A 24105-nucleotide genomic window follows, 5' to 3' on the forward strand; every position below is an offset into this window, starting at 1 on the left:
TTAAATCTAAACTGTCTTTTTACCCTCCTGATGTTTCTTTATGGAATCTGTGACTATGTTGTGACTTTGAGTAGGCCAGAATGTCCACTGTGTTCTCCTGATTTTCCGCCAACTTTGGTAGGTGATCAGAGCCGCTCCAGCAATGGCACAAAAGGCTGCATACGCCAGTTCTGTAGGGTTACTGCTGATCATCTGCCAAGGTTCCGGCAAGATATCGGGAGAAGCCCTGCTGAAGTTCCAAGTAAGCAATGTTTGCCTATACTCTTCAGGAGCTTGAGGATGTCTCCTGTGCCTTCCCTTGTCCACTGTAAGCTATCCAGGGTAGAGTTTCCACTTGTTTCCACTAGCAATATCAGCACAATCAGAATGGTATTGGCTGAACTAGCGCAAAAGATTGAGGAATTTTAAATGTGAGTTATTCCCAACCCATTTAGGATTGTGTTTTCTGCGATCTTTTATGCTGGTTCAAGATTCAATTTATCCAGATCAGCCCTGCCTGTGAAACTGGCCACAGCCCCATTTCAAAATTGCAAGATTGTGCTGATTCGGAAGGACTCTTTGAATTTGCACTCCACTTTCTTAGTGGACAGGCACAACTAGGTACATTTTAAAAGTTCTTCTCACATCAAAAAATCTAATTTACTAAGATACTGACTCGTGCACACCAATGAAACAATTGAACAGTTCCGTATAGTTTTTTAAAATCGGGTTACTCACTGCTGGAGGACTGGTCATCCTTACTAAAAATGTTTATTTTTGCTGATAAACCCATTTTCAGCTGTATTAATAAAACTGCACCCTGTTTACTACTCTTAAATACATCAAGGAATGCTTTTTAATGAAAAGAAACAATTAGATTCTATTAAGCTGTCCAATTGCACTATTTTGTGGAAGATTTTACGTTTGTGATTACGCAACTGAATTTTAGCAGAAACTTGAACTGTAACCTAACCTGTGCATTTTGGGTGCAATTTCCCAGTTGTGCCCAAAGCAGAAACTCTAGTCTGTCTCCAAGTCTGAAAATGTTTCCGAACTGGGAGGAACTGCAAAAAAAAGAGAAATGGTCAAGCTGATTAAATACAACTTCTGCAGCCTCTCCTCATAACTCAATGGCTTGGATCTTGCTGTCAGCAGCAAATGAATGGCAGCAAACTTTCAATACACTTACACTTGCCCGTAGACTAGGCTTTTGCACTGGATGTTTCAGTGGTTAGAAATTGACTACAACACAGTGCCCTCTAGAGGACATCTGGGGCCTTTGTAAACAGCTCAAGCAACTGTGTACCTCCTTAACCAATCAGATTAAAGAATTCTTACTACACCCTGCAGAGTCTGAACCAGGTAAGTTAGAATTTTTAGTTCAATGCCAAATCATGTACAGAAAGCAAAATAGAGAAGAAAAGAAAAATGGGATTGAGAGAGAGCGAGAGATAGGAGACAAAAAGTTTTTTTCAATTCTTCAACAATAATATAATATCTGAAGCAACGACACTCCAATCTTGTAAAAGTAAGTTTCCAATGCCAAGAGTGGTTGTTTGGCAGTAATTAAAACTTATCATGCCTTTAAAAATTGACTAACACTAGAATGAACTAGCCTCACCACAATGTCATGGGTTCCATATGTTTCAATGGCAAGTCTCTGGTGAGATGCCAGTATCGTGAAGCTTCTGGAGGAACAGAGCAACTCAAACAGCAACTTCTGATTTCTGTGGTTAAATGCACATGTACAGTTACCAGAAATTGGTGTATAATTTATTCTTTAATAACAGTGGGCCCTGATAACCTCACCATTATTTTTACCGCGTAAGTTGAGCCAATGTCTTATTCCAACTACCAGTTTAGTTGCTGAATGCTCTCCAGTGCTTAGATATCTTTTGTACAATATACTAACCAGAATTGAACACAGTATTCCAAGTGGGGCAGAACCAGCATTCTGCACAAACTCAGAATTACTTCCTAAGATGTATGTTCCGTTCCACTGACTATACAGCCCAAGATCCTATTTGCTATTTTTACTGTTGCTGCATGCATGCCTGATGATTTGAGTGATAACCAGTGCCCTCTCCAATGTTATGGCCTTTGGACTAATGCTGTTTAATTTGTATTGTTACTGTTTCGTACATGTTTCCAATCTCATGACTTTGCATTTGTCCAAATTAAATAAGATTGGCCACTGACAGCCTAAATCCCAAATTTGTGCTGAATCTTCTGTATTTGATCAGCATACTCCCTGCAGTCCTTGCAGTATTTTGCAGTCCTTTCCAATTCAGTATCATCTAGAAACTTTGGATAGTTTTGTTTCCATCCCACATTCCATATCATTCATGCACATGATAAATAGCAATGGCCCAGCAATGACACCTGACCCCAGTAGTTTCTTCCTTCCATGTCAATACAACTCTACGGAAAACCATCCTTTGTTTGCTCAATGCAGTGAGTAGATGGCCTTGACTTTGTCAACCAAGAGTTCGATGAGTTTATCAAAGCTGAGAATAGAGGGTGCAGACAGGGAATTTGGAAGAGTTGGTTAGTAGGGGCGAAGAGAAGTTGGCGGTTGATGATCGCCACCAGAGCTTGGAATTGATGGGAGTAAAGGCAACAAAAGTGGGAGGAAGACAATTATTGAACAGAATGTTGGAAGCAGTAATGTCAATGTGAGCAACAGACTAGAGAAAATGGAGTTGAAACTTGGAAAAGTAGCTGACAATGGAGTTAGAGGATAGCTATTTCCATAGGAGGAAGAGGTTGGAAGCTGGCAAGGAAAAGTGTTGGAGAAAGAGATTAAGAAATCAAGAATAAAATAATATAAAATGAATTGTTTAATGTATCAATGTTTCTGCATTAAAATTTACAATAGTGTTGCTGTAATACTGTGTCTGTTCATTTCAGTACCTTGTTCTATGATCCACATAAGGAATGTACAGGATAATTTTGTAGAAGTTACCATTATAATAAATGTGTATATCATAAATCCATAAATTGTAGTGTTAAACCATCGTTTCAAATTATGCTAAATAGATTATGGGTCAATATCAGCTGATAATTCATGACCCCAGAGACACAGTCTCCGAGGAGAGGAGAAGGGCCAGGACCTTTTCTCCACTCCCGGCTGTTTTGTCTGCTCAAATATATATCCTTTGATATTGAAGAAGGCAGGGGAGGAAATTTTCAGGCTGAAAATGTCGTCATCTCTAACCTCGATTCTGCTGAGTGGTTGGTATGGCAGACTGAACCGGGCATACTGACTCAGCTTGCCAAATGTGAAATTGACTTATGGGTCCAGGGCCAGCACCAGTTAAGAAAATAGATGGGTGTTGATGCTAATTGTTGGGCTAATTGGCCCTTCAGAAAAATCACTGTAAGATTGGTTTGCAAATGGTTGCCCAGCAACTCTTTACCTGTGCATTTCTTCTGTCAGGTGCTCATGATATCTCACGTGGGAAAGGTACTGTTTAACTCTTGTGCACTGATCCCTGACATTAGAATGTTTGTTGGGGTCCAGAGTGGAGACATTTAGTAAGTGAACCCTGGTACTTATGCCGCTGGAGTGGTACAACCGATTTTCAATCTGCCTTTTATTCAAGAAAATTAGTTGCTTTGTTGACCTGTTTTTTTGTTTCTGCAGGTATGACATTTGCATCTATAAGAACAAACCCTGTGGAACTCTAGGTAAGATATCATAACCTGTAATTTGGGTTTAAAGTTTGCCATGTAATCCTACCTATTGTGTTACAATCTTGCAATTTTTTTTCTCCAGGTAAGTAGAATTGTATTAGGATGCTATACCAACACCATAAAAGACATTACACATAGCCTCTGTGCATTAAAAAGAACACTCAATATGATCTTTACTTGAACAAAGTTTTTCAATATGCCATCCAACTTTTCTTGAAATTACTTGGAATGAATACAGCCAAATGAGCACATTCTGGTAGAGACTGATGAAGAACATTCTTTCAGTTGGATTTGCAAAATGCCACTGATGCATCCTGGAAAATTTATGTACACTGCATATATTCAGATGGCAGGATCTCCCTTCAGCTCACTGCTTGATAATTGTGGCCAAAAATATCAAGTAAGAATCCAAGCCCAGGTCTGTAACAGAGATTGGTGCCTTCGACATTCATAGCATTACTAAATGAACTCATAAGAGTAAAAAGATTTTTTTCTAATGTTAATTAGTTATTGTGAAATGTGTATATTTTGCTTATGATAGAAACCTTGGGCCAGATCGGCTGAAAAAGTAACTATCTGTATGATGCACATTGTTATTAATGCGCAAATCATTTAGCAACTTTTAGCAAGGAAGAGATACCCTGTGGATTGTGAATCACCATGGTGCTGGCCTGTTTGTGCCACTCTGTTATTAGCTTCATGACAATGACATCTTGCACTTGATTTCTATGAAGTTGGTACAGTTGCATATTACTTGCCCATTAAACTTGCCACAAAAAGTTATGGCTAGCAATTAGCAGTGCAAGATGCAAAGTTGGTCTACCCACCTCATTTGCATGATTTCAGTGCTTCCAGTGCTGGTCTGCTCTTCTCAATGTTGCTGCACGCTGTGCACACAGCAGAAGGTATGGCAGCATTGTTTGCCGATCACGTGGTTTCTTAAAGGCAGGCTGCCTCTTAAAGGGAAGGTGGGAAAAACTTGCTGCAATGGAAATTCTTTCAAACTGAACAGGGCACACAGAGGGATCCAGACTGATGGATGCACCACTGCAGGTACCATGGTCCTGGGGGGGTGCAGGAGATCCTAAAGGACCACTCTCAGAAAGGATTGGGAGCAGGTGACCAGGAAGGTCAATTTGTGGATCTGCACCTGAGAACCTGGCAGCAGTGCCACAAGCATTCTAATGGCCTCACGTGGGTGGTCAATGTCAGTGAATTCATCGTCACGTGGCATCTCCTGCCCACTTCAACAAGCCTCTCACATTTCTCAATGCACCACACCCCCATCACTCACCCAGCAGCACTTCTTGGCACTCAGGTCTTCCGTCTAACACCTAGATGTTCTACCTCACCCTCACACTTCTGCCAATGCTGCCAGCCTCATGCCCACCTCTCACTACCTCCACATACCTCCAGCTATTCAGCTATGCAGGCACATCACCCAACCACACAACCACTGAGATTCTGCCCTCTTTCCTGCAGGACAAGATAGCACACAATAGAAAGGAGCAGAGCAGAGTTGTCAGGGGACAAGGATGTCTGCATCTCTAGAGCCCCACATGGTTCTCTGCATTATGGTGCCGGCTGCAATGTGGTCAGCAGCATCTGACATCGCTGAGAACATTGGGAATGATGGTATGTTCCTGCTTTGTGTCCCTTCTCAACTCCCAGAACACCTCACCCTGCTATCTGCAAGATGAAAAAGCTGCAGATGGTGTGACCATGGGCCTTTTGCTTTCCACCCCACCCTATGTCCCTCACAACAAACTTTCTCATCTGAGTTCCTGCTTTCATATACCCAGGAATTGCCACCTGCCCAGCCACAGCAACCCAAGGAGGAGGGGGGAAAGCAACAGCACAGCTCTGATGAAGAGGCTCGATCACTTCATCTAACACTCATAATCACCTACTCAGACACTGGCACTACACTTACCTTGGAGGCTAGTGTAAAGTTGGGATCAGCACATGGTGAGTAACTGGGCACAAGTGGCCTGTAAGCAGGCCAGGAGTAAAAGATGGTTTGTGTGCTAGCTCACCAGAGGGACTGGTGGCAGACAAGCACTGTTGTGGAGGACTCAGATGAGGACCTCAATAGGGTGGCATGCAGGAGAGCGCTGATTGGGCATGCACACCAATATACTGAGTGCGTTGGCTGGCCTGCCAGGCAGCCTCTGATCACTGTTGAACATGGAGTCCAGCACCACTTGGCAGAGGGCATGGCAGAGAGCTTGAGGATGTAGCAACACTCTGGCAAATGCATCCAACACCTCCAGAAGCACTCCAGACTACTCTCACACACTTTCCAATAGAAAAATATCCATACAGTTTACTTAACTTCAGGTTGAGTTCCTGGCTCTTTAAATAATGCTACTGCAGGGCCCACCCTTGTACCATTTTGGTGCCTGTGTCATTATTCCAGCTATTTTGGGGAATAAAGTAAACAATGTATAGAACAGCTCAGTACATTTCCGGTAGTTATTGTGTATTGGAAAACTCACATCACGACTTAAACTGATGGGAATTGTTATGCTTGACCTGATGTATTCCCCAAGAGTTAGTGTCACTATATTAAATTGTTTACCAAGTCAATCTTCTTTCAAGTTCCTGTCTGCATGTTTTCTTCTGTTGTGCAAGCATCAATATTGCAGGCAGAATGGCTTTTGATCGCATTTTTGATTACATGTCAAATTAATTTTCATCGTCCTTTCAAGATCAGCTTCCATATGATGCCAAGAGCTGAATTGCTGATACCTGTGTTTGACATATCCTTATTTTTCTGAGCTAAATAAACAATCCTGTTACAGGTCTAGCTCCAGTGGGTGGCATGTGTGAACCAGAAAGAAGTTGCAGCATCAATGAGGACATAGGCCTGGCAACTGCATTTACAATCGCTCATGAAATTGGTCACAAGTAAGACAAATGTTACTATTATGGATAATATCTTCTTTCCTTGAAATTTAAAGCTAAAATTATAATTAATTTCAAACACCTTTTTATATCTGATGATCGGTTGTATATCTGACCTCAGGCAAATGAGACTAATGAGGCTTTTCTGAATAGCCAAATTCAGCCAGGCAAGAAAGGCTCTCTCCTGTTAAACTTTGGTTCTCAGTGGTCCTTAGTCATTTTATTGGTTTGTAGTTTCCTTACCTGAACAAGAAACTGTACAATTATTCAAGGCGTTCATTGACATAGCTGCAATGTATTGTTTTCTCCTGTGAATTGTTAATCTAATGTTTCTCCACTTGATGAGGTCGATTTTCTTCTTCACTAGACTGGGGATTAGTGCAGTCATGTTTCCTGCACAGTATTCGGTCTTAAACCCCAGCTAGAGGGCAAGCTTGTGTCTAGCGTATATACAGTCCCTACAAATGGCATAGGCCAGGAAAATCACAGAATTCTCAGTAATGACAGGTCTGTTGTGCCTGCCAGTCACCCAGTGGGCGCTCAATGAAAATCTACCTCGATTTTTCCAATGTTTGTTTTTGTCTGCCTCTCATGCTTTACTTAAGCCATACCTTGTCCAAAACTCCATCACTTAGCCTTATTACTTTAGTCCTTGAAAAATTTCAATTGCTCCCAGTACAACGAATTTAAAATCCTTTGTTACAAATCCCTCTACAGTCTGATCCCACCCTGTCTGTGCAACCTCTAGGCCTCACTCAATAGAACACTTTCTTCAAACCCTCTTCCTTGTTCTATCTCTTTCTACCTTCAAAAGCCTCTTCAAAATGTAATTCTTTGACCATGCATTTGCCTCATTCTTTCAGTGTACATTCTCACTCTGTGAAGTATCATGTGACATTTCCTGTATGTGAAAATGCATTATAAGTGTTTTCTTGTTCACTGCCAAGTCTATATTTATTTCATTTCAAATTTGCTTCTCTTACTAGTTCTACCTATTTGTAAAGAAAAATTAGTTTACAGCAATTTAAAAATTAATGTGATATGTGTCACAACCAAGAATATAGAGGATACAACTTTTTCGTTATATTGGCATTCTTAACCAATTGAAGTTAGTTTTAAGAAATGTATTGTTGTAGAGTAAATTATCAGCTCAAGCAACTGAATGTTATTCAGACTTCTTTAGTTTCAGTTAGATAATGTTTTGTCTATCAATAACTGAATTTCTACTTCAAGCATCTTAGTAAATAAAGAACTATTTCTTAGTTGAAATTATTTGACATTGTTTATCATGTAATGATTTAGAATTATGCCTTTTTGTTGCTTGATTGTGAATTGATGCCAGCCATGAAGAGATTCTATCGTAATGTCTGTGTAATAGCTGTAAACTTGGTATAAGAGGAAAAAAGGAGAAATGGAAGTGCTATATGTGCTATGATTCTCTATCAAAATTCTTTCTTGACATTTTAACTACCTGAGATCAATCTTAACTTCTGATTGGGGTTTAATCATACTATTTGATTCAGTACTTTTTTTTCTTAGCCATCTACGTGTACATTAACATTCCTATGTTTCTATTACACCAACATCTCCAGAAAGGCTTTCTCTTCTCAACCCCAGTGATCATTTCTTGGCCTCCACCTATTCCTCATCTACATGCCACCCTCAGCAACATGATGCAAAGACAATGGCATCAGGTTCCACATGTACGCTGCCTCTCTCTATCTCTCCATTGCCTCTATGTTGTCAACCCGCTTATCTGACATCCAGTCACGAATGAACCATAATTTTCTCCAGCAAAACAGCATTGCAAAGACCAAAGTCATCAGGCTGGATTTTTAGGCCACAATAAGGTCGCGCACAGAAGCATGTAGGCGCTGAATTTTGCACCACCGGTCAGCCTGCTGGTTTGCTGGCACCATCCCAACGCTGGGCCATTTTCCCAAGGGTGGAATGGAGGGGACACCTGCCCACAAGGTTTGGGTAACCAATTAAGACCTATTATCAGAAGCCAACTGAAATTTTCCAGTCGGCCTCTGGGCGCCAAGGCATCGGGGTAGGCCAGCTGCCTTTGAGGCCCGCCTGTTTGCCTGGCTTCAGCTGCAGCCACATGCCACCCTGTGGAGGGATTCCCCCTCCATAATGGTGGCCCGGCTGCTAGGGGGCATTTTTTATGTCAAAGCTAAAGAAATTGGAGAGATGGAGGTGCCTTCTCTCTGTCTCTTACCTGAAAAGGCAGCCTGCTGCTTCTTCAAGCTGGAGGGCCTCCTGTTGTGTCTTCCCGCTGTCCTTAATTGTGTGGCAAGCCTACTCTCTGGCCACTAATTGGCCAATTTGAGCAAAATTGCTACCGGGTGACTGTTGTTCCCACAGTGCAGAGTTCTGACTCCTATTTGACCCTGATATCAGGGTCCCAACCCAAAGGGCAAAGTCCTGCCCATCGTCTTTAGTCCCCAGTATAAACTTCATATCCTCACCATCTCCCCACCATTGGAAGCTGTGCTTTCAGCCATCTAAACCCTAACTCGAGGATTACTTCCCTGAATCTCTCCATCTCTCTCCTCCTTTAAGAGCCTCCTTAAAATCTATCTCGTCCATCAAGCTTTTAATCACCCCTTCTAATAACTCCTTCTTTGGCTCAAAGTCATTTTTTGTCTGATTACACTCCTGTGTAGCATCTTGGGATTTATTTCTACATTAAAGGTGCTATATAAATGAAAGATATTGGCTACTCAGTGCATATAATAGATTCAAATTTGGAACACTTAAAAGCAGGCATATTGCATTCTACAATATCAGTAACAAATGCCTATTGAAATGCTCTGCTACTTTAATGAATATTAACCCATTACTAACATTGGACTTTGTGGCTTCAACTGAATTGCAGCTCAAATAACAGTTCAGGCTAATTGAACACAATTTTTGTTTGATACTTGATTCTCAAGCAAGCCTTACTCCCTAAGATCTGAGAATGCAAATAACCCGAACCTAACAATTACTTTATTTAGCAGTAATGCTGCAGACTGAAATTGTGTAGAATTTTGTGTCTCACCAATCTAGAAGGCAGAAAGGACTCACCCCATTTCATATAAACTCAAATATTTAATCCAATTTAATTACAAATGAATAATTTACAAAGTTAATTTAGGCAAGTACTTTGCAATACAACTACATTCTTTGAACGATCTTGAAACAGTCCTCAAGGAATTATTGCATTACTGTTGGTCCAGCCGAACTGGATCCAATTATTTATTTCACAACTACTTCAAATGGAACAGTATCTTAGGGTGGCACAAGTGCATATTTGCTTGAGTCTTTGTAAAGAATTATAGTGGAGAAACACTAGGCAGAATCTTGTGGACTTCATCCCAGCTGGAACGGTGGGACCAGTTTCAGTTTGGGAACCTGACTTACTAATGGGCAGACTTAGCCGTGGCTCAGTAACTCAGCCACGGAATTAGTATCCTGCCTCCGGGTTCCCCCAACAATTAGGGAGGGTGGGTGGGATGATGTGTCCATTCTGTCAAAATAAGGATTTCTAACGGGTTACAAGGTCTCACTAGCACTTGGATTTTTGAAGCTGCAGTAACTGCAGGAATAGAGAGGAGACCTGGGAAGGCTACCCTCCCCACCCCCCTTCACCGTGGGGGTCTCACTCTCACCTGGAGGTCCTGCTGTGTGTTCTGAGGGACTGCAGTGAGAGTGATCTTTCCCAAGGACAGGAGGAAGAGGACAACCCCTCCAGCCAAGCAGGCATGGATGGAAGTGAGCGAGGACATCAGCAGCAGATGTGTGGTTCTCCCAATCTGGAGACAGTGAATCAAGTGGATCCAAGATCTCAGGAGGGCAGGAAAGTGAGTGGCGTAAACTCTCAGATGCCAAGCCCCACACTCTGCCTTTCCCAGCATTCTCCTGCACAGCACTCCTCAGGATAACACACATTGCAGCTACATTCATTTCTCTCTCTCCAGGTACCCCACATCCCCCATCTAAGCAGACAACACTCTCACTCGCCTCATCCTATTGCCCATTTCACACCCTTGTCACACAGTCACCCTCCATAAATCTCATCCTTCCCTCCTCTCCAAAGCATTACCAACACTCATAGCTCTCTGCTTTCTCTCATTGCAGGAGAAGACAGCACATAACTTGGTGAAAGGTCTTGGCACCTTGACAGCCACTGGCAATGCGTGCCCACCTTCTCCACTGGGAAGGAGGTCTTGTTCCAGGAGAATGCAGATGTCAGCTGTGACATGCCGTGAGCCCGAACCTCCTGAGGCGCTGGTGCTCAGACATGTCGAGAGAGCTGATCTATTGCCTGTAGATCCTGTGATGGAGTCTTGCCTCCTTGCATGTGGATTTCGGTGTCCATCCCCTCTGTCCTGTGGATGGGCATGCGGCTGAGGAGAAGGCAGCTGGGGCTGCTGCTGGTGCTGTTCCTACTCCTACTTTTTAATTTTAAAGGGAGTGGGGGATTGATGTGATGGTGGACCCTCTGGATCCGATACTTGCAGAAAGTTGAGTCTCTGATGGTAGACCCTCTCTGGTGGGTAACCTCTTCCGCAAGCAAGTGGCTGGTTGTGTGCCCCTCTGCACCCTCCTCATCCTTGGCCCTCCAAGGCTAATGCTCCTGGTCTCTCTCGGGTTGCTGCAACTGTCTCTCTCTTTGATGCTTTTCCTCACTGGAGGCCCTGAAGCCTGAGTGAATGAGACCCATATCAAATAGTTACACTCTGTTCTCAGGGCCTCCCACCTCCTCTTACTCTGTACATACAAGTGCCAAGTCCGAGACTGCACTCAAGGAGAATGTCCCCGCTGTGAAAGGCAAATTTGTACCTGCTCCCAATTGATACCTCTGCTGCCCAATCAATTCCATCCTTTCTACCAAGCTGCACCAGCATTTGCAATGGTTTCTGACTGTAGTCAACACTGACATTCCACTAATCCACCGCCTTCTTATACCTGGCGAGGCTCTGAAGCCCCGTTGTTCCTGCGCACCTGTCAAAAATTGCAAATAGCAGTTAATTGCCTGCCTGATTAGCAGACTTAATTACCTTCCCACCATGATCCGGCATGATGTCCACCTGCCAGCCTGACTTCCTTTTGTTATATCCAGTTGCAATGTTAATTCATCAGGTTTCTCACCCGACACCGGGGTATTACTGCTCCTCCCACCTCCCAGCACATCTCCAAAGGGCTGGTAAAACCCATCCTACCATGCCTGTCACGCGGCTGCATGTGCTTCTGGCATGGATTGCATAGGCAAGGAATAAGGAATTGATTTGCATTTATAAAGCACCTTTTATGACATCAGAACATCTCAAAATGCTTTACAGCCAATGAAGTCGTTATGAAGTGTAGTCACGATAGTAATGCAGGGCAGTGTGACAGCCAATTTGCGCCGAGCAAGATCACAAAAATATTAATGAGATATACAACCAGATAATTTTTTTTTAATTACAGTAAAAGCTTTGTTATCCGGTATGCACCAGACCTGAGAGGCGCCAGGCAGTCAAATATTCCGGTTAATCGAGAGTCATACTACCAAGGCAATACAATCTGGAATTAAAATCTAGTCTAATGGTGACCATGAAGCCATTGTCAATTGTTGTAAAACCCATCTGGTTCACTAATGTCCTTTAGGGGAGGAAATCTGCCGTCCTTACCTGGTCTGGCCTACATGTGACTCCAGACCCACAGCAATGTGATCGACCCTTAAATGCCTTCAGTGGGCAATTAGGGATGGGCAATAAATGTTGGCCTAGCCAGCGATGCCCACATCCCATGAAAGAATAAAAAAAAATACCATGCAATAGCTTTAATTTTAAGATAAATGATTACATGCAAAGAACAAGAAGATGTACAATCCAGAGATCTTGAGGCAGTAAAGATGCATAGAATTCTTGAGGGGCAGTAAACGTAATATATAAATTACACTAAAGCTGTAGATGTAGAAGGTGATGGGGAGTTAAATCGCGATACTACATAAGCTCAGCGACACAATGAGATGGACTGCTGGCAATGCCAGTAAGATGACTATTGGCAGCATCACGAATGACAGTACAGTAATGCCAAGAACAATCGGCTGCACTCGGGGAAAACTCAGCATTGGGAAGCAAGCCTCAGATGATTTTGGAAATTCTGGATAATAGATCTTTCCGGTTGGTAAAGTGTCTGATAACAAAGCTTTTAAAGCTTTTACTGTATTTTGATTGAAAAATATATATTGAAATATTGGCCAGGACACTGAGAAAACTGTGCTGCTCATCTTTGAATAGTACCACTGGATCATTCACTTACACCTGAGAAGGCAGACGGAACCTTGTTCTAATGTCCCCTTTGACAGTTCAGCACTCCCTCAGTACTGAAGTGACAATCTAGATATATTCACTCAGGTGTCTGGAGTGGAACTTGAACCTTCTGACTCTTGAGACATGAGTGCTACCTACGAGCCAAGTCTCATAGCCCTCAGGCTCCCTCCCTAGTGAATCAACAGATGTGAAGGAAAGTCCTATGGGACTGATTATTCATGCAGTGTGGAAATGGTGTGTAGGTGCTCTCCTAGTATCCAAAAGTACTTCTATATTCTCCTCTTTCACCACATAGCAGATGTAGAACAGTCTGCCAAAGGGATTCCTATTCTGCTGAAAGAGATGGTGCAATCCAAGAGGTCCCCAGCTCTTTTCAATTACTCCAACCCACAGTGCATCCCTATTGCAACAGGAAATCTCACAATTTGTCTCAGCACAACAGCCAAAAGCGGTTTATTTACCTCTTGCCAACTTTCTGCCTGCCTCTTTAAACTTCTCAGCATTTTTAATGCAGTGCAAAGAAAATCAGCGCCCTGTTTAAATGAGGACTTGTGGCCTTCAACAGTGGAGGAACTTGTATGTATCCACTTTAAATATTTTGCCATTCTGGGGCATGATATGGTGGCTTGTGTCTGACCGTGGGTGAACATTCAAGAGAAGCTGAAATAAGCTAGAAATCGAGTGTATCAAATCTCTGCCCGTTTTTCTCTATTGTTCCCAAGAAACAACAGTGAAAGCATGTAGTGAACAAAGAAATTAAATTTATCAAAATAATGGGGTATTTCTAGCTGTTATAGATATCCAAGAGTATATTGTCCCATTTTACTGGGCTTTTCTTTCTTTCAGCTTCGGTATGAATCATGATGGAGTTGGAAACTCCTGTGGGCCGAGAGGTCAGGAAACAGCAAAGCTGATGGCTGCTCATATCACTGTGAAAACGAATCCTTTCATTTGGTCAACATGCAGCAGGGATTACATCACCAGCTTCTTGGAGTAAGAAGTCAGAAAATAGGATAAAATATAAAAACAAAAAGTAGCCAGGTGTCTGTCAGGGTCCATGCTGTGTCCAAGTTTTAGACAAAGTAATTAATAATGTAATTGCAGTTGACCTTTTTTTTTAACTAGTGCTTTGGTCTTGTTTTAGATGAAAACGGCCGTTGGGAATTAATTCAGAATACGGATTCAGACTCTTGAACTGATTTAAACTTGGAGCTAGTGCATTGATTTACATTGTGCCCAGAGGCTAAAGTAACTTGACTTACAGCTCTTTAGATTTGCATTTTACAAGCACAGAGACCAGACTTGTAAAAACCTTTCCTGCTCTGAATTTTGGGGGAAGTTGCAGTGCCCAGTGTAACCAGTTGACACAATTGATGTGCATTGAATGGTGATGTACTGCTCAGGAGTCGGGCTTTGCTCAGTGAATAAGGTGAAACAAAAGCAGTAGTTCTATTTTAGCAGGTGACTTAAGAGGAAAGAAACCCAGGTATAAAACATTACCATTCAGCCAAAATGAATAACAAGAAAAGCTAAACTGCATAGTATATAAAAACTCAGCATAGTGTTTGTCATACAGAACGCAAGCTATCTACTGCACACCACAGCTTCTTAAAGGAACAGATTTGACTAAATTTTAAATGGTCTGAACTGGACCAAGATTTTAATATTCACAAATAAATCCAAATTTGATTGGTTATTTCCCTACCAGTTTTGTAGAAAAATTATTTTAATAGTATATTGGTTTAAATTTAGGTAAGGCCTTTCAAACTTCTTCATAAATTATCAAGATTTTGTCACTGGTCACAAAACCTGCACAATGAAACATCACATATTCATTTAATGAGTTCCGATGAAGGGTCACTGACCCGAAACGTTAACTCTGCTTCTCTTTCCACAGATGCTGCCAGACCTGCTGAGTGGTTCCAGCATTTCTTGTTTTTATTTCAGATTTCCAGCATCCGCAGTATTTTGCTTTTATCACATATTCATTTATTGTACATCTGCAATGGTCACATGTCTGAGGCCGAGTTTTGCATATCTGAACATGCATGGCTGCATTGTCATTTGCTATTTTAAACAACAGAATCAATCTAAGATACTTTGAAATCTGAATATTCATACTATCCTTCTCTGTGATAAATTGTGTACGTTCATATATTCAAAGCAGACATGGAGCCATCTTGCTCTGCACGTGATACACAATGTTCCACTGCATTTGACAATGATATGCTTCAGTGTATCTCTTTGTGATATATTCATTCTTAAGATAATGTATTAAAAGCAAGCAAGCCAAAGTTTGAGTTTTATAATTACAGAGAAAAACTGTTAAATGAATAATCATTTTGCCAAGTAATTTTATTCACTTAATTGTTCTATTCCTATATCAGTTTTAACTATAGTATTGAGTTTGGCAAGAATGCAAACTAGTTTGCAACTAAAAGTACTACAAAAATGGCCCCACACTTATTGCAGGTAACGGAAGGTGTATTAATGTCATTTGCTTCATTCCATTATACACTTTACAATGCAGCACAACAAACTGATTTCTTTAAAAAAACAAGGTGGTTGTGATACAACAAACTAGAGATTTCGCTTTGGGAATCTAGGAAATTTTTGGCCCATTCACCTTATCAGCAAGTGAAATAACCTTCATCTTTAAAGGTAGTGTTTCCACTATTCACAGAGACAGAGGCCCTCATAATAATGGAGGGGGTAGTGGAGGAGGAGGTTTAGCAAATCCCAGAAATATGGGTTTCCCAGAGGCCTTGCCAAATTTAGCAGCAGGAACTCTCTCCAATTTTTTGAATCCACTTCTTGACTGCAGCCAGCTAGATTGAGAGGCTGGCTGATGGGAAGGCCTGCCATACCAGGCCTCAGCAGTTAAGAGGTTGGGGGGGGGGGCAGTGAAGAGGTGAGGGACTGGACTTTGAGGGGGGGGGGGGGGAAGGAGGATTTTGGGGGGCTGGGGAAACATTCCTGTCCCTCTTGGCCCCCAGGCAGTGTTGGAAATATACTTACCTGTTCCATTCAGCTGCATATAGTGATGCCACTATTGCCGGCCAGAATGGAAATGATTGGGTAACTTCTCCATCAATCACACCTGGAGACCACACTGCTCTAAGTGCTGGGATTGATTTTATCCACATAATTTGTATGTAACTGTCCTCCACTCACCGTATTTTGTTTTCGAAATCACCATGCTTTTATTGGGAGAAGCTGCTGCAGTTTCATTCATCAGTTCTGTTTGCTGCAGACTTTTTAAGTAAACTCTGAAAATAGATTTTGCTATCTTTGCTAAGTAAATAAACTTTGTTTGCTCTAAAATACATTTGCTTGCTGTAAATTCTGCCCCATCTCCATTGGCTAACACAGTGGTGTCAATGGACACTTCGCTAAACCATGGGTGGAGCATCAGCACCTGATGAGATGGTTTTTACGCTGAAACAAAAGCACTTGTCACTTTGATTGCCAAAAGTGCTCCAGTTTTCACACATGTTGAAGGGAAAATAACACTGAAACATCACAGAATTAGTTACTCGGCAATTTTCACACGTAGACAAAAAGGTTTGTTAAAAAAAAGTTTAACAAAAGAGTTTAACGCACTGCTGTGTTAAGTCCTTTTTTCCAGTAGGCTTTAGGGAGGCACTATAATGCTTAAATTAAATTAATTTAAATATTTTATTCATTTAACTGTTATTCATTTAACAAGAACAGCCATCATTGAAAAGGGAAGAAAAGGAATTTTGCACGGAGATTTTATTCTCTCAAATGTTTTACTCTTTTATCAGTTATTCATTTAAGTTTCCTTGATGACATATATAATTTTGGAAAGTAATCAATTTGCTTTTCCTCTGTAATAAAAATTCTTTTTCTTGTCAGTTCAGGACATGGTAGATGTCTCATCAATGCACCCCCAAAACAGGAGTTCTTTTACCCAACGGTGGCCCCCGGTCAGGTGTATGATGCTGATGAACAGTGCCGTTTCCAATATGGAGTCAAATCACGCCAGTGTAAATATGGGGTAGAGAGTCTTCCTGCTTTATTACTTTGAGAAATATTGAGACATTTTGAATGGGAAGGTGTGCTTATCTTTTGTTGTAGGCAATAGCGTAGACAAAATTATCTTTATCTCTGTGTCTACACACTCTAATTTGACTTCTTACAATTGTCTGTTTACATGTTTTGCCACTCTATGCCTAATATGAGGATAATGTTATGCTTATGATTTAAATTCAGTGTAAATCGAACAGCGATTACCTACACTAATTTCCCTTTAAATTCTTAACAGCTGTGAGAAAGAATCCAGTTAATAAAATATAGATGTTTTTATGTTTGTGATGTGCCAATAGCTGCAAGTAAATGTTACTTTAATCATTGCCAGCATACTATAATACTGTACAAAGAAAGCTGCTTTTCAAAACTAAGGGCTGAATTTTATAAGCCCCTCGATGTTGGGGGTCGTGGCGGGGGTCCCGTAAAATACTCATGGGAGGGGCCCACCATGACCCACAATGCCGAGAAGGCCCCGCCGCATAATACTGGCTGCAGCGAGGCCTCAGTGCGCCCACCACACCACCACCCACCCACCCACCCCCCCCCCACCGCTGCTTGGCAGCGGGGCCTTCATTTAAATATTAACATTAATTAAAACAAAATGAAGATTAACTGACCTGGTCACAGCGGCTGTCCTATGCCGATTGTATAGCCACTAGCCACAACTCGCATGCCTTTGGAACTCTACGGAGTTCTGAGGCGAGACACTGGTGGGGAGGTGGGGGACTGAAAATTTCAGGGCAGGAGGGGTGGGAGAGCGGGGACAACACTTTTTATTGGCTTTGGGGATGGTGGAAAGGGGTTGAAGGGCAAATGTTAGGAGGTTGGGGGGGGGAAAGTTTGCAATGTCAATAAAGTTTATTCAGGGTCGGTGGCCCTAAAACAGACATTAGGGGATGGGCTGAAAGGGCCTCCAGGTTGCAATAAAATTTTAAAATGAGGTGTAAATGAATTCCCCTTTAAATATTAAAATTTCATCTAAGGGCTCGAAGCCCTTTTAAAATGGTGTCACGCCTGCACGGTCGCGCTGGATGCCGTTGCTGGGGACGCTGCATGCTGCCCCCTCTACATCATCGGGGTGGTCATTCCGCCCCTTCCATTTAAATGAGCCCCCACGTGAAATATCGCGGGGGCTATGCGGTGATGCTTCCATGTCTGAAGGCCGCCAAGTTCAAAGCGCGCCACCGCGATAATAAAATTCAGCCCAAGATGTGAGGAAAGGGTGGGCCTCTTTGTATTGGCTCCAATGGAAATTGGTGGCACAATGCACTAAAAATGAGAGAGTGATACTCGAAGGCTGCTGGTCTCCATTGGACCATTACTCTTCTGGATCCCTGGGACCTACTTTACTACCTATTTGGTGGGCTGAGTTTAAAATGCAGGCTAAGACTGTAAATTAATAATCGATGTTGATGCAAGGAACAGCACTTCTGGACAAAGAAAGTTTATAATCCTAAAAAGGTTTCTGTGCAAAGCTCAAACCAGAGACAACCGGGGCTATATTAATTTTTTGTCTTTAATTAAATTAAAACCATTCAATCTAATTTCAGAAAAGCTTCAGTTTTGAAATATGTTTTAAAAAAGCCCACAATGTCAAAATCAAAATTTCACAGCCTTGGCCAGATATCAGAATCAAAGGTGAAGGCAAAGCAGTCATTGGACAGATTAATGTTAAACTCACTAAAGCTGGAATAAACGCCCCATCGTCCCAGTCTGTATTTTTAATACCCTGTCATGCAGGCCCCCACCTGCCAAGAATGAGGCATATTAATTTGGTCATATGAACATTGATTTTAAACTTGCTGGGAATAAGAGAAGGCCTGTTACAAGGGCTGCCAGACACTTAGCTGAAAAATATTTGCATACTTACAGACAGTGCTTGTGGAGACAAAAGGACCATTCCGTAATGCATTCAACCCACAATGGATTTTGATCACCAGATATTGAAGGTGTAAGGAAGAGCATTCCAGAGAATGTTAAGGTGATACAATCCACAAAAGCCAGGATTTGTTAAACCAGCTGGTCACATGACTAACTGGCTGGTCCAGGGTTTTTTGAACTAGCCACAGAGTTTTTGAAGGCAGAAAGACTGTTTGCTCCTGAAGTGAGAAAATCTCTCCTGTCTGCTCCTATCTCTTTCTCACAAACCTCTGGACCTACTGAGGACGCATGAACTTCAAGAGAGAAAAGTCTCCTACATCAAACAAGGTTTAAGAAGAATACTGGGCCCCAATGAAAAGCCAGACCTACCTACAATCAAGGACTTTACATTGAGCTCAAAAAAAAGTAACCAAACCATCCTCAGATATTGCTTCAAACATTTCCACTTTATTTATTCTCTTTTCTGTCTCTATCTGCATGTGTGTTTCGCTTATGCATGCTAGAGTGGACGCATCGCATACCCATAGGCGTTAATTGAATTAGAGTTTAAGTTTAATAAAGTTCAACCTTTGTTCTTTAAACCTAAGAAAATCTATTTGACTAGTTTCTTTGCCCTACAATTGGAAATTAGTGAACAAGGATTCACTAAGGGGAGCTAAAAAAAAGGTATTTATTTTTATTTATTTAGAGATACAGCACTGAAACAGGCCCTTCAGCCCACCAAGTCTGTGCCAACCATCAACCACCCATTTATACTAATCCTATATTAATCCCATATTCCTACCACATCCCCACAATTCCCCTACCACATCCCCACAATTCCCCTACCACCTACCTATACTACACAGGGAGAACTTGCAAACTCCACACAGGCAGTACCCAGAATCGAACCCGGGTCGCTGGAGCAGTGCTAACCACTGCGCCACTGTGCCACCTGTATGTTTAAAATTAAACCCTGTTACAGTAAGACCAGGTGAAGGCTCAGAGGAAAACCTAGACCCCTTTCTCACCTGGTAGTAACAGAAATTTGGGGGCTACCGTCCTGGATTTTACCCACAGCCAAATGAGAGAAATTGGAAGTGGGAAGACAAATTGTCCCGATCAAAAAGGAGCAAGATTCCAGTACAGGTTTTCTTGTGGTTGTGTGTGCTTTGAGTACAAACATCTGTGCAACTGAAGCTAGTAGCTCCCCAAGTCAGGGTAAAGTTACTTGGCATAAGGTCTCCGGGTCTCACTCCTGCTCACAGCACCTTCCTTTTTGGCTAGAGGAGGGCCCCCATGTGTCCTGCATTTCTTTCTCTCCCAGGACTGCTTGGGCTGCTATCACCTTCTCACCCTTTGTCCTTTTCGGATTTGTGGGGGTGACTAGCATTTTTTGGCAGTTCATAACTTGATGAACTCTCACCTGGCAACAAGGAATAAATGTCATGGGCTTTACCGGTTAGCTTGCTTCGTAATAAAAGAGGCCAGGTCTCAGCTGGCAAGGCCATTTTAACTGCCTTGCCAGTTTCTCAAAGGACACAAAAAACGTTTCCACATCTTCCTCATTGAATTTTGTGATTAGTTGAGATAGTTTTAACAATTCTGTACCCAGAGTAACCCCAGTGAAAGCATGCCCTAGTTTGCCTGTGGACGGGGTTGACATGCTCCTAGGTAATGATCTGGTGGGAGTGAAGGTGGTAGCCCCCCCAAGTAGTGACATAAAGACCGCAGGAGGTCAGAGAGACAGGGCAGTGGCAGGAGACGGTCCCCTGCAGTTTCCCTGAATGTGTAACGAGTGAGGCCGTGATCAAAACAGCTCCCCCAGAGGAGACTGAATTGGCACTGCAGACAGATGACTATGAGGTCTTTCTATCTGAGACTTTCTTTGGAAAGTTAGAAGACCCAGGGAATGAATTAAATAAATTTTCCCTAGCTGAGGCTCAGCGAGTCGACCCAGTATTGCAAGAGTTAGTACAGGCTGCCCAGTCTGAAGTGAGCAGAGGGAGTCCCTGATTGCTACTATTAAAAGAATGAGGTACTGATTAGGAAATGGAGTTCTCCTCAGAGACCTGAGAGCAAGGAGTGGGCAGAGTTCACCAGTTAGTGGTGTTGCAAAGGTGCCGGAGAGAAGGGACAATGAGACTGCAGGGGCTGTACATGCCGATATACGAAAGACCAAAGCCTGCATATGACAGCGGTTTGACTGGCCAATACTCCACAAAGATGTGGTGGATTACTGCAGGAATTGAGGGGAATGTGCCAGGTTGAGGGGAAACACCAACCTACAGTGAATCCTGCACCCCTAAATCTTGTACCGTTAGGAGGACCCTCCAGCAGAGGGCTGGTGAACTGTAAGAGACCTCCGCTGAGAACAAAAGGGGACAGGCAGGCACAAGGCTGGCAAAAGGTTAGAAAGGGAAGGGGAAAAAGCGACAAAGTGGGCAGGTTAAAGGAAGTCCAGGAGGAATCCCAGATGAAAACCTTTACTGTCTGATCTGCCAACCCAAAAAAATGTGAAAATTTAAACCCACATCCTCCTATGTAAATGCAGACACAGGAAGCACCCCACCAGAGTTGCTAACAGCATTTACAGGAACCTGCAAAGACAAAGAAAGACCCCTAGGGGGCACAGAAACAGTGAGGGTGATGCCTCACCTAGTCAAAGTGCCACAGGGGAGTGCAGTAGAGTCTGCACAAATACCTGCAGGCAGGAGTGTCCCAGAGGACAAAGGGTTTAGCAAAGAATCCTCCCCCACAGTCAGAACAAAAAAGAACCAACCTGAAGTCAAAAACCTTTGCATGACTCAGCAAAGCACTGAAAGAGAGTTCAGAATAGACACGGCCACTACTGACTGCTGAAAAAAAATTCTAACTCAGGGCTAATTAAACCTAACGATCTCAAAGACACCCTAGGCTGTCATGGAAATGGGCAAACTGAAGAAAAACCTCCCCAAAGAACCACATATTTATTGGGATGCCAAAAAAAGGGCAATTTGAAGCAACATTGCTACCAAGAAAATACAGGCTGTAATAAGTCTTGGGATTTATGAATGAATGTGAATGATTGAGAGAGAGAGATGCATGCTTTTTCCTGTATCTTATATTTTCTCTCTCAACCCTTTTTAATTAAATGCACATTTCTCAAATCGCATTTCATTCTGCTGGGTATGGAGATGTCATGCAGGCCCCCACCTGCCAAGAATGAGGCATTGTAATTTGGTCATATGAACATTGATTTTAAACTTGCTGTGAAGAAGAGAAGGCCTGTTACAAGGGCTGCCAGACACTTAGCTGAAAAACATTTGCATACTAACAGGCAGTGCTTGTGGAGACAAAAGGACCATTCCCTGACAAATTCAACCCACAATGGATTTTGATCATCAGACATTGAAGGCATAAGAAAGAGCATTGCTTAGGTGATACAATCCACAAAAGCCAGGACTTGTTAAACCAGCTGGTCACATGACTAGCTGGCTGGGCCAGGGTTTTTTGAACTAGCCACAGAGTTTTTGAAGGCAAGAAGACTGTTTGCTCCTGGAGTGAGAAGACCTCTCCTATTTGCTCCCATCTCTTTCTCACCAGCCTCTGGACCCACTGAGGACACATGAAATTCAAGAGAGAAAAGTCTTCGACATCAAACAAGGCTTATGAAGATTGCTGGGCCCCAACGAAAAGCCAAACCTACCTACAATTAAGGACTTTACAGTGAGCTCGAAGAACAGTAACCAAAGCCATCTTCAGATATTGCCTCAAACATTTCCACTTTATTTCTTCTCTTTTCTGTCCATCTGCATGTGTGTATTGCATATGCATGCGAGCATGGGCCCACCACGTATCCCTGGACATTAACCGAATTAGAGTTTGTTTAATAAAGTTCAACCTTTGTTCTTTAAACCTAAGAAAATCTGTTTGACTAGTTTCTTTGCCTTATAATTGGAAGTTAGTAAACAAGGATTCACCAAGGGGGAGCTAAAAAAAAAACGGTGTGTTTAATATTAAACCCTGTTATGGTTTGACCAGGTGAAGGCTGAGAGGGAATGCTAGACCCCTTTCTCACCTGGTCATAACAACCCAAACTGCTAAATAAAATGCTTTACTCAACTGGTACAATGTCATTAATGATTTTTTAAAGGATTCATGAAAGCTTTCTGCTTGCATTGTAGCTGGAATTAACTTTTGTAAAATAAAGTTGGCAAGCCAACAAAATCTAAAACTTACCAAATTACCACATTCTATACATGAGCGCATACTGTTAACTTTATTAAGCTGAGAAATGCTTTAGTTTTTGGTTCTTGATACTCTTTATTAATGTTTTATTTGTAGGAGGTATGCAGTGAATTGTGGTGCCTTAGTAAAAGCAATCGTTGTATTACAAACAGCATTCCTGCTGCTGAGGGAACAGTATGCCAATCAAATACCATTGAAAAGGGGGTGAGTAACAATAGATTTGTCTTTTTTATCTGTGATAATGTTAATTTGTCATTTTCAAATCTATTATTGAGACAGTTGAACTGTTTTTTATATAATTTAGTTACAAATCTTTGTCACAAGAAAATATGATTATTGCAGTAAGATATTAATTATCATGTCAGTAAAGCCCATATTTTCAATACAAATGTTCATAGAGAAAATACAAGTCAGAGAACTTTTGTTCTAATCCTTAACTCTGAAGTGGGATGGGAAACACTTAGCGTCTATGGGGAGGGATTGAAAATAAATATAGGGAAGGGACAAAGCAGTCCAAAATATTCCACATTAGAGGGACAGATTATAAAGAGAAGTAGAGATAGGCCTTCTCTGCTTCAGTGGAAATAGTCCCAGCCACTGAAGTTTCTTCTCATTATTATTGTTTCCCATTCATGACGTCATCTTGGTGAATCATTTAAGATTTCAAAGACCTTTATATAATGTGTTGCTGTTAACTGTGTCCTAAGCAATGGCTTGTACAAATTTATCATTACTATTGAACTCTATGAGCCATATTTATCAAACCAAATTCTTGATGGCCTCTTTTATGGTTCTATCTACCTGCATCTGGGAATTATGTATTTGAACCCTGAGGTGTGTCCTTTCATCCACCCCTTCAGTGTCTTTCCACTGAGTGTGTAATCCCAATCCTTGTTTTTCCTCCCAAATGTATTATCTTTCAATTCTGCACATCAAATTGCAACACCTGTCTGCCCATCCCATTAACCTCTGCATACCAATTAGGAGCAGGAGTAGGCCACTCGGCCTCTTGAGCCTGCTCCACCACTCAATATGATTCTGGCTGATCTGATCTACATTCCCACCTACCCCC

At 42.0% G+C, this 24105-nt stretch overlaps 1 protein-coding gene and 1 long non-coding RNA gene across 3 annotated transcripts in view; one reads left to right on the plus strand and one right to left on the minus strand.

Moving 5' to 3' along the window:
* Window positions 1–24105, plus strand: part of adamts10 (ADAM metallopeptidase with thrombospondin type 1 motif, 10) — a 202042-nt gene that overhangs the window by 100654 nt on the left and 77283 nt on the right. Inside the window, exons 9-13 of the mRNA XM_068016396.1 lie at window positions 3626–3669; window positions 6480–6585; window positions 13737–13883; window positions 16770–16911; window positions 23130–23237. Of these exons, the coding sequence (XP_067872497.1) occupies window positions 3626–3669; window positions 6480–6585; window positions 13737–13883; window positions 16770–16911; window positions 23130–23237 (547 nt within the window). The remainder of the gene's footprint in view (window positions 1–3625; window positions 3670–6479; window positions 6586–13736; window positions 13884–16769; window positions 16912–23129; window positions 23238–24105) is intronic.
* The window catches only part of LOC137351690 (uncharacterized), a 49647-nt gene that overhangs the window by 10062 nt on the left and 15480 nt on the right, over window positions 1–24105 (minus strand). For both annotated transcript variants that reach the window (XR_010969559.1, XR_010969558.1), the window contains exon 3: window positions 953–1043. This is a non-coding gene — a long non-coding RNA (uncharacterized lncRNA). The remainder of the gene's footprint in view (window positions 1–952; window positions 1044–24105) is intronic.

This window comes from Heterodontus francisci, chromosome 36, assembly GCF_036365525.1.
Source record: "Heterodontus francisci isolate sHetFra1 chromosome 36, sHetFra1.hap1, whole genome shotgun sequence".
In the NCBI taxonomy this organism is placed as follows: domain Eukaryota; kingdom Metazoa; phylum Chordata; class Chondrichthyes; order Heterodontiformes; family Heterodontidae; genus Heterodontus; species Heterodontus francisci.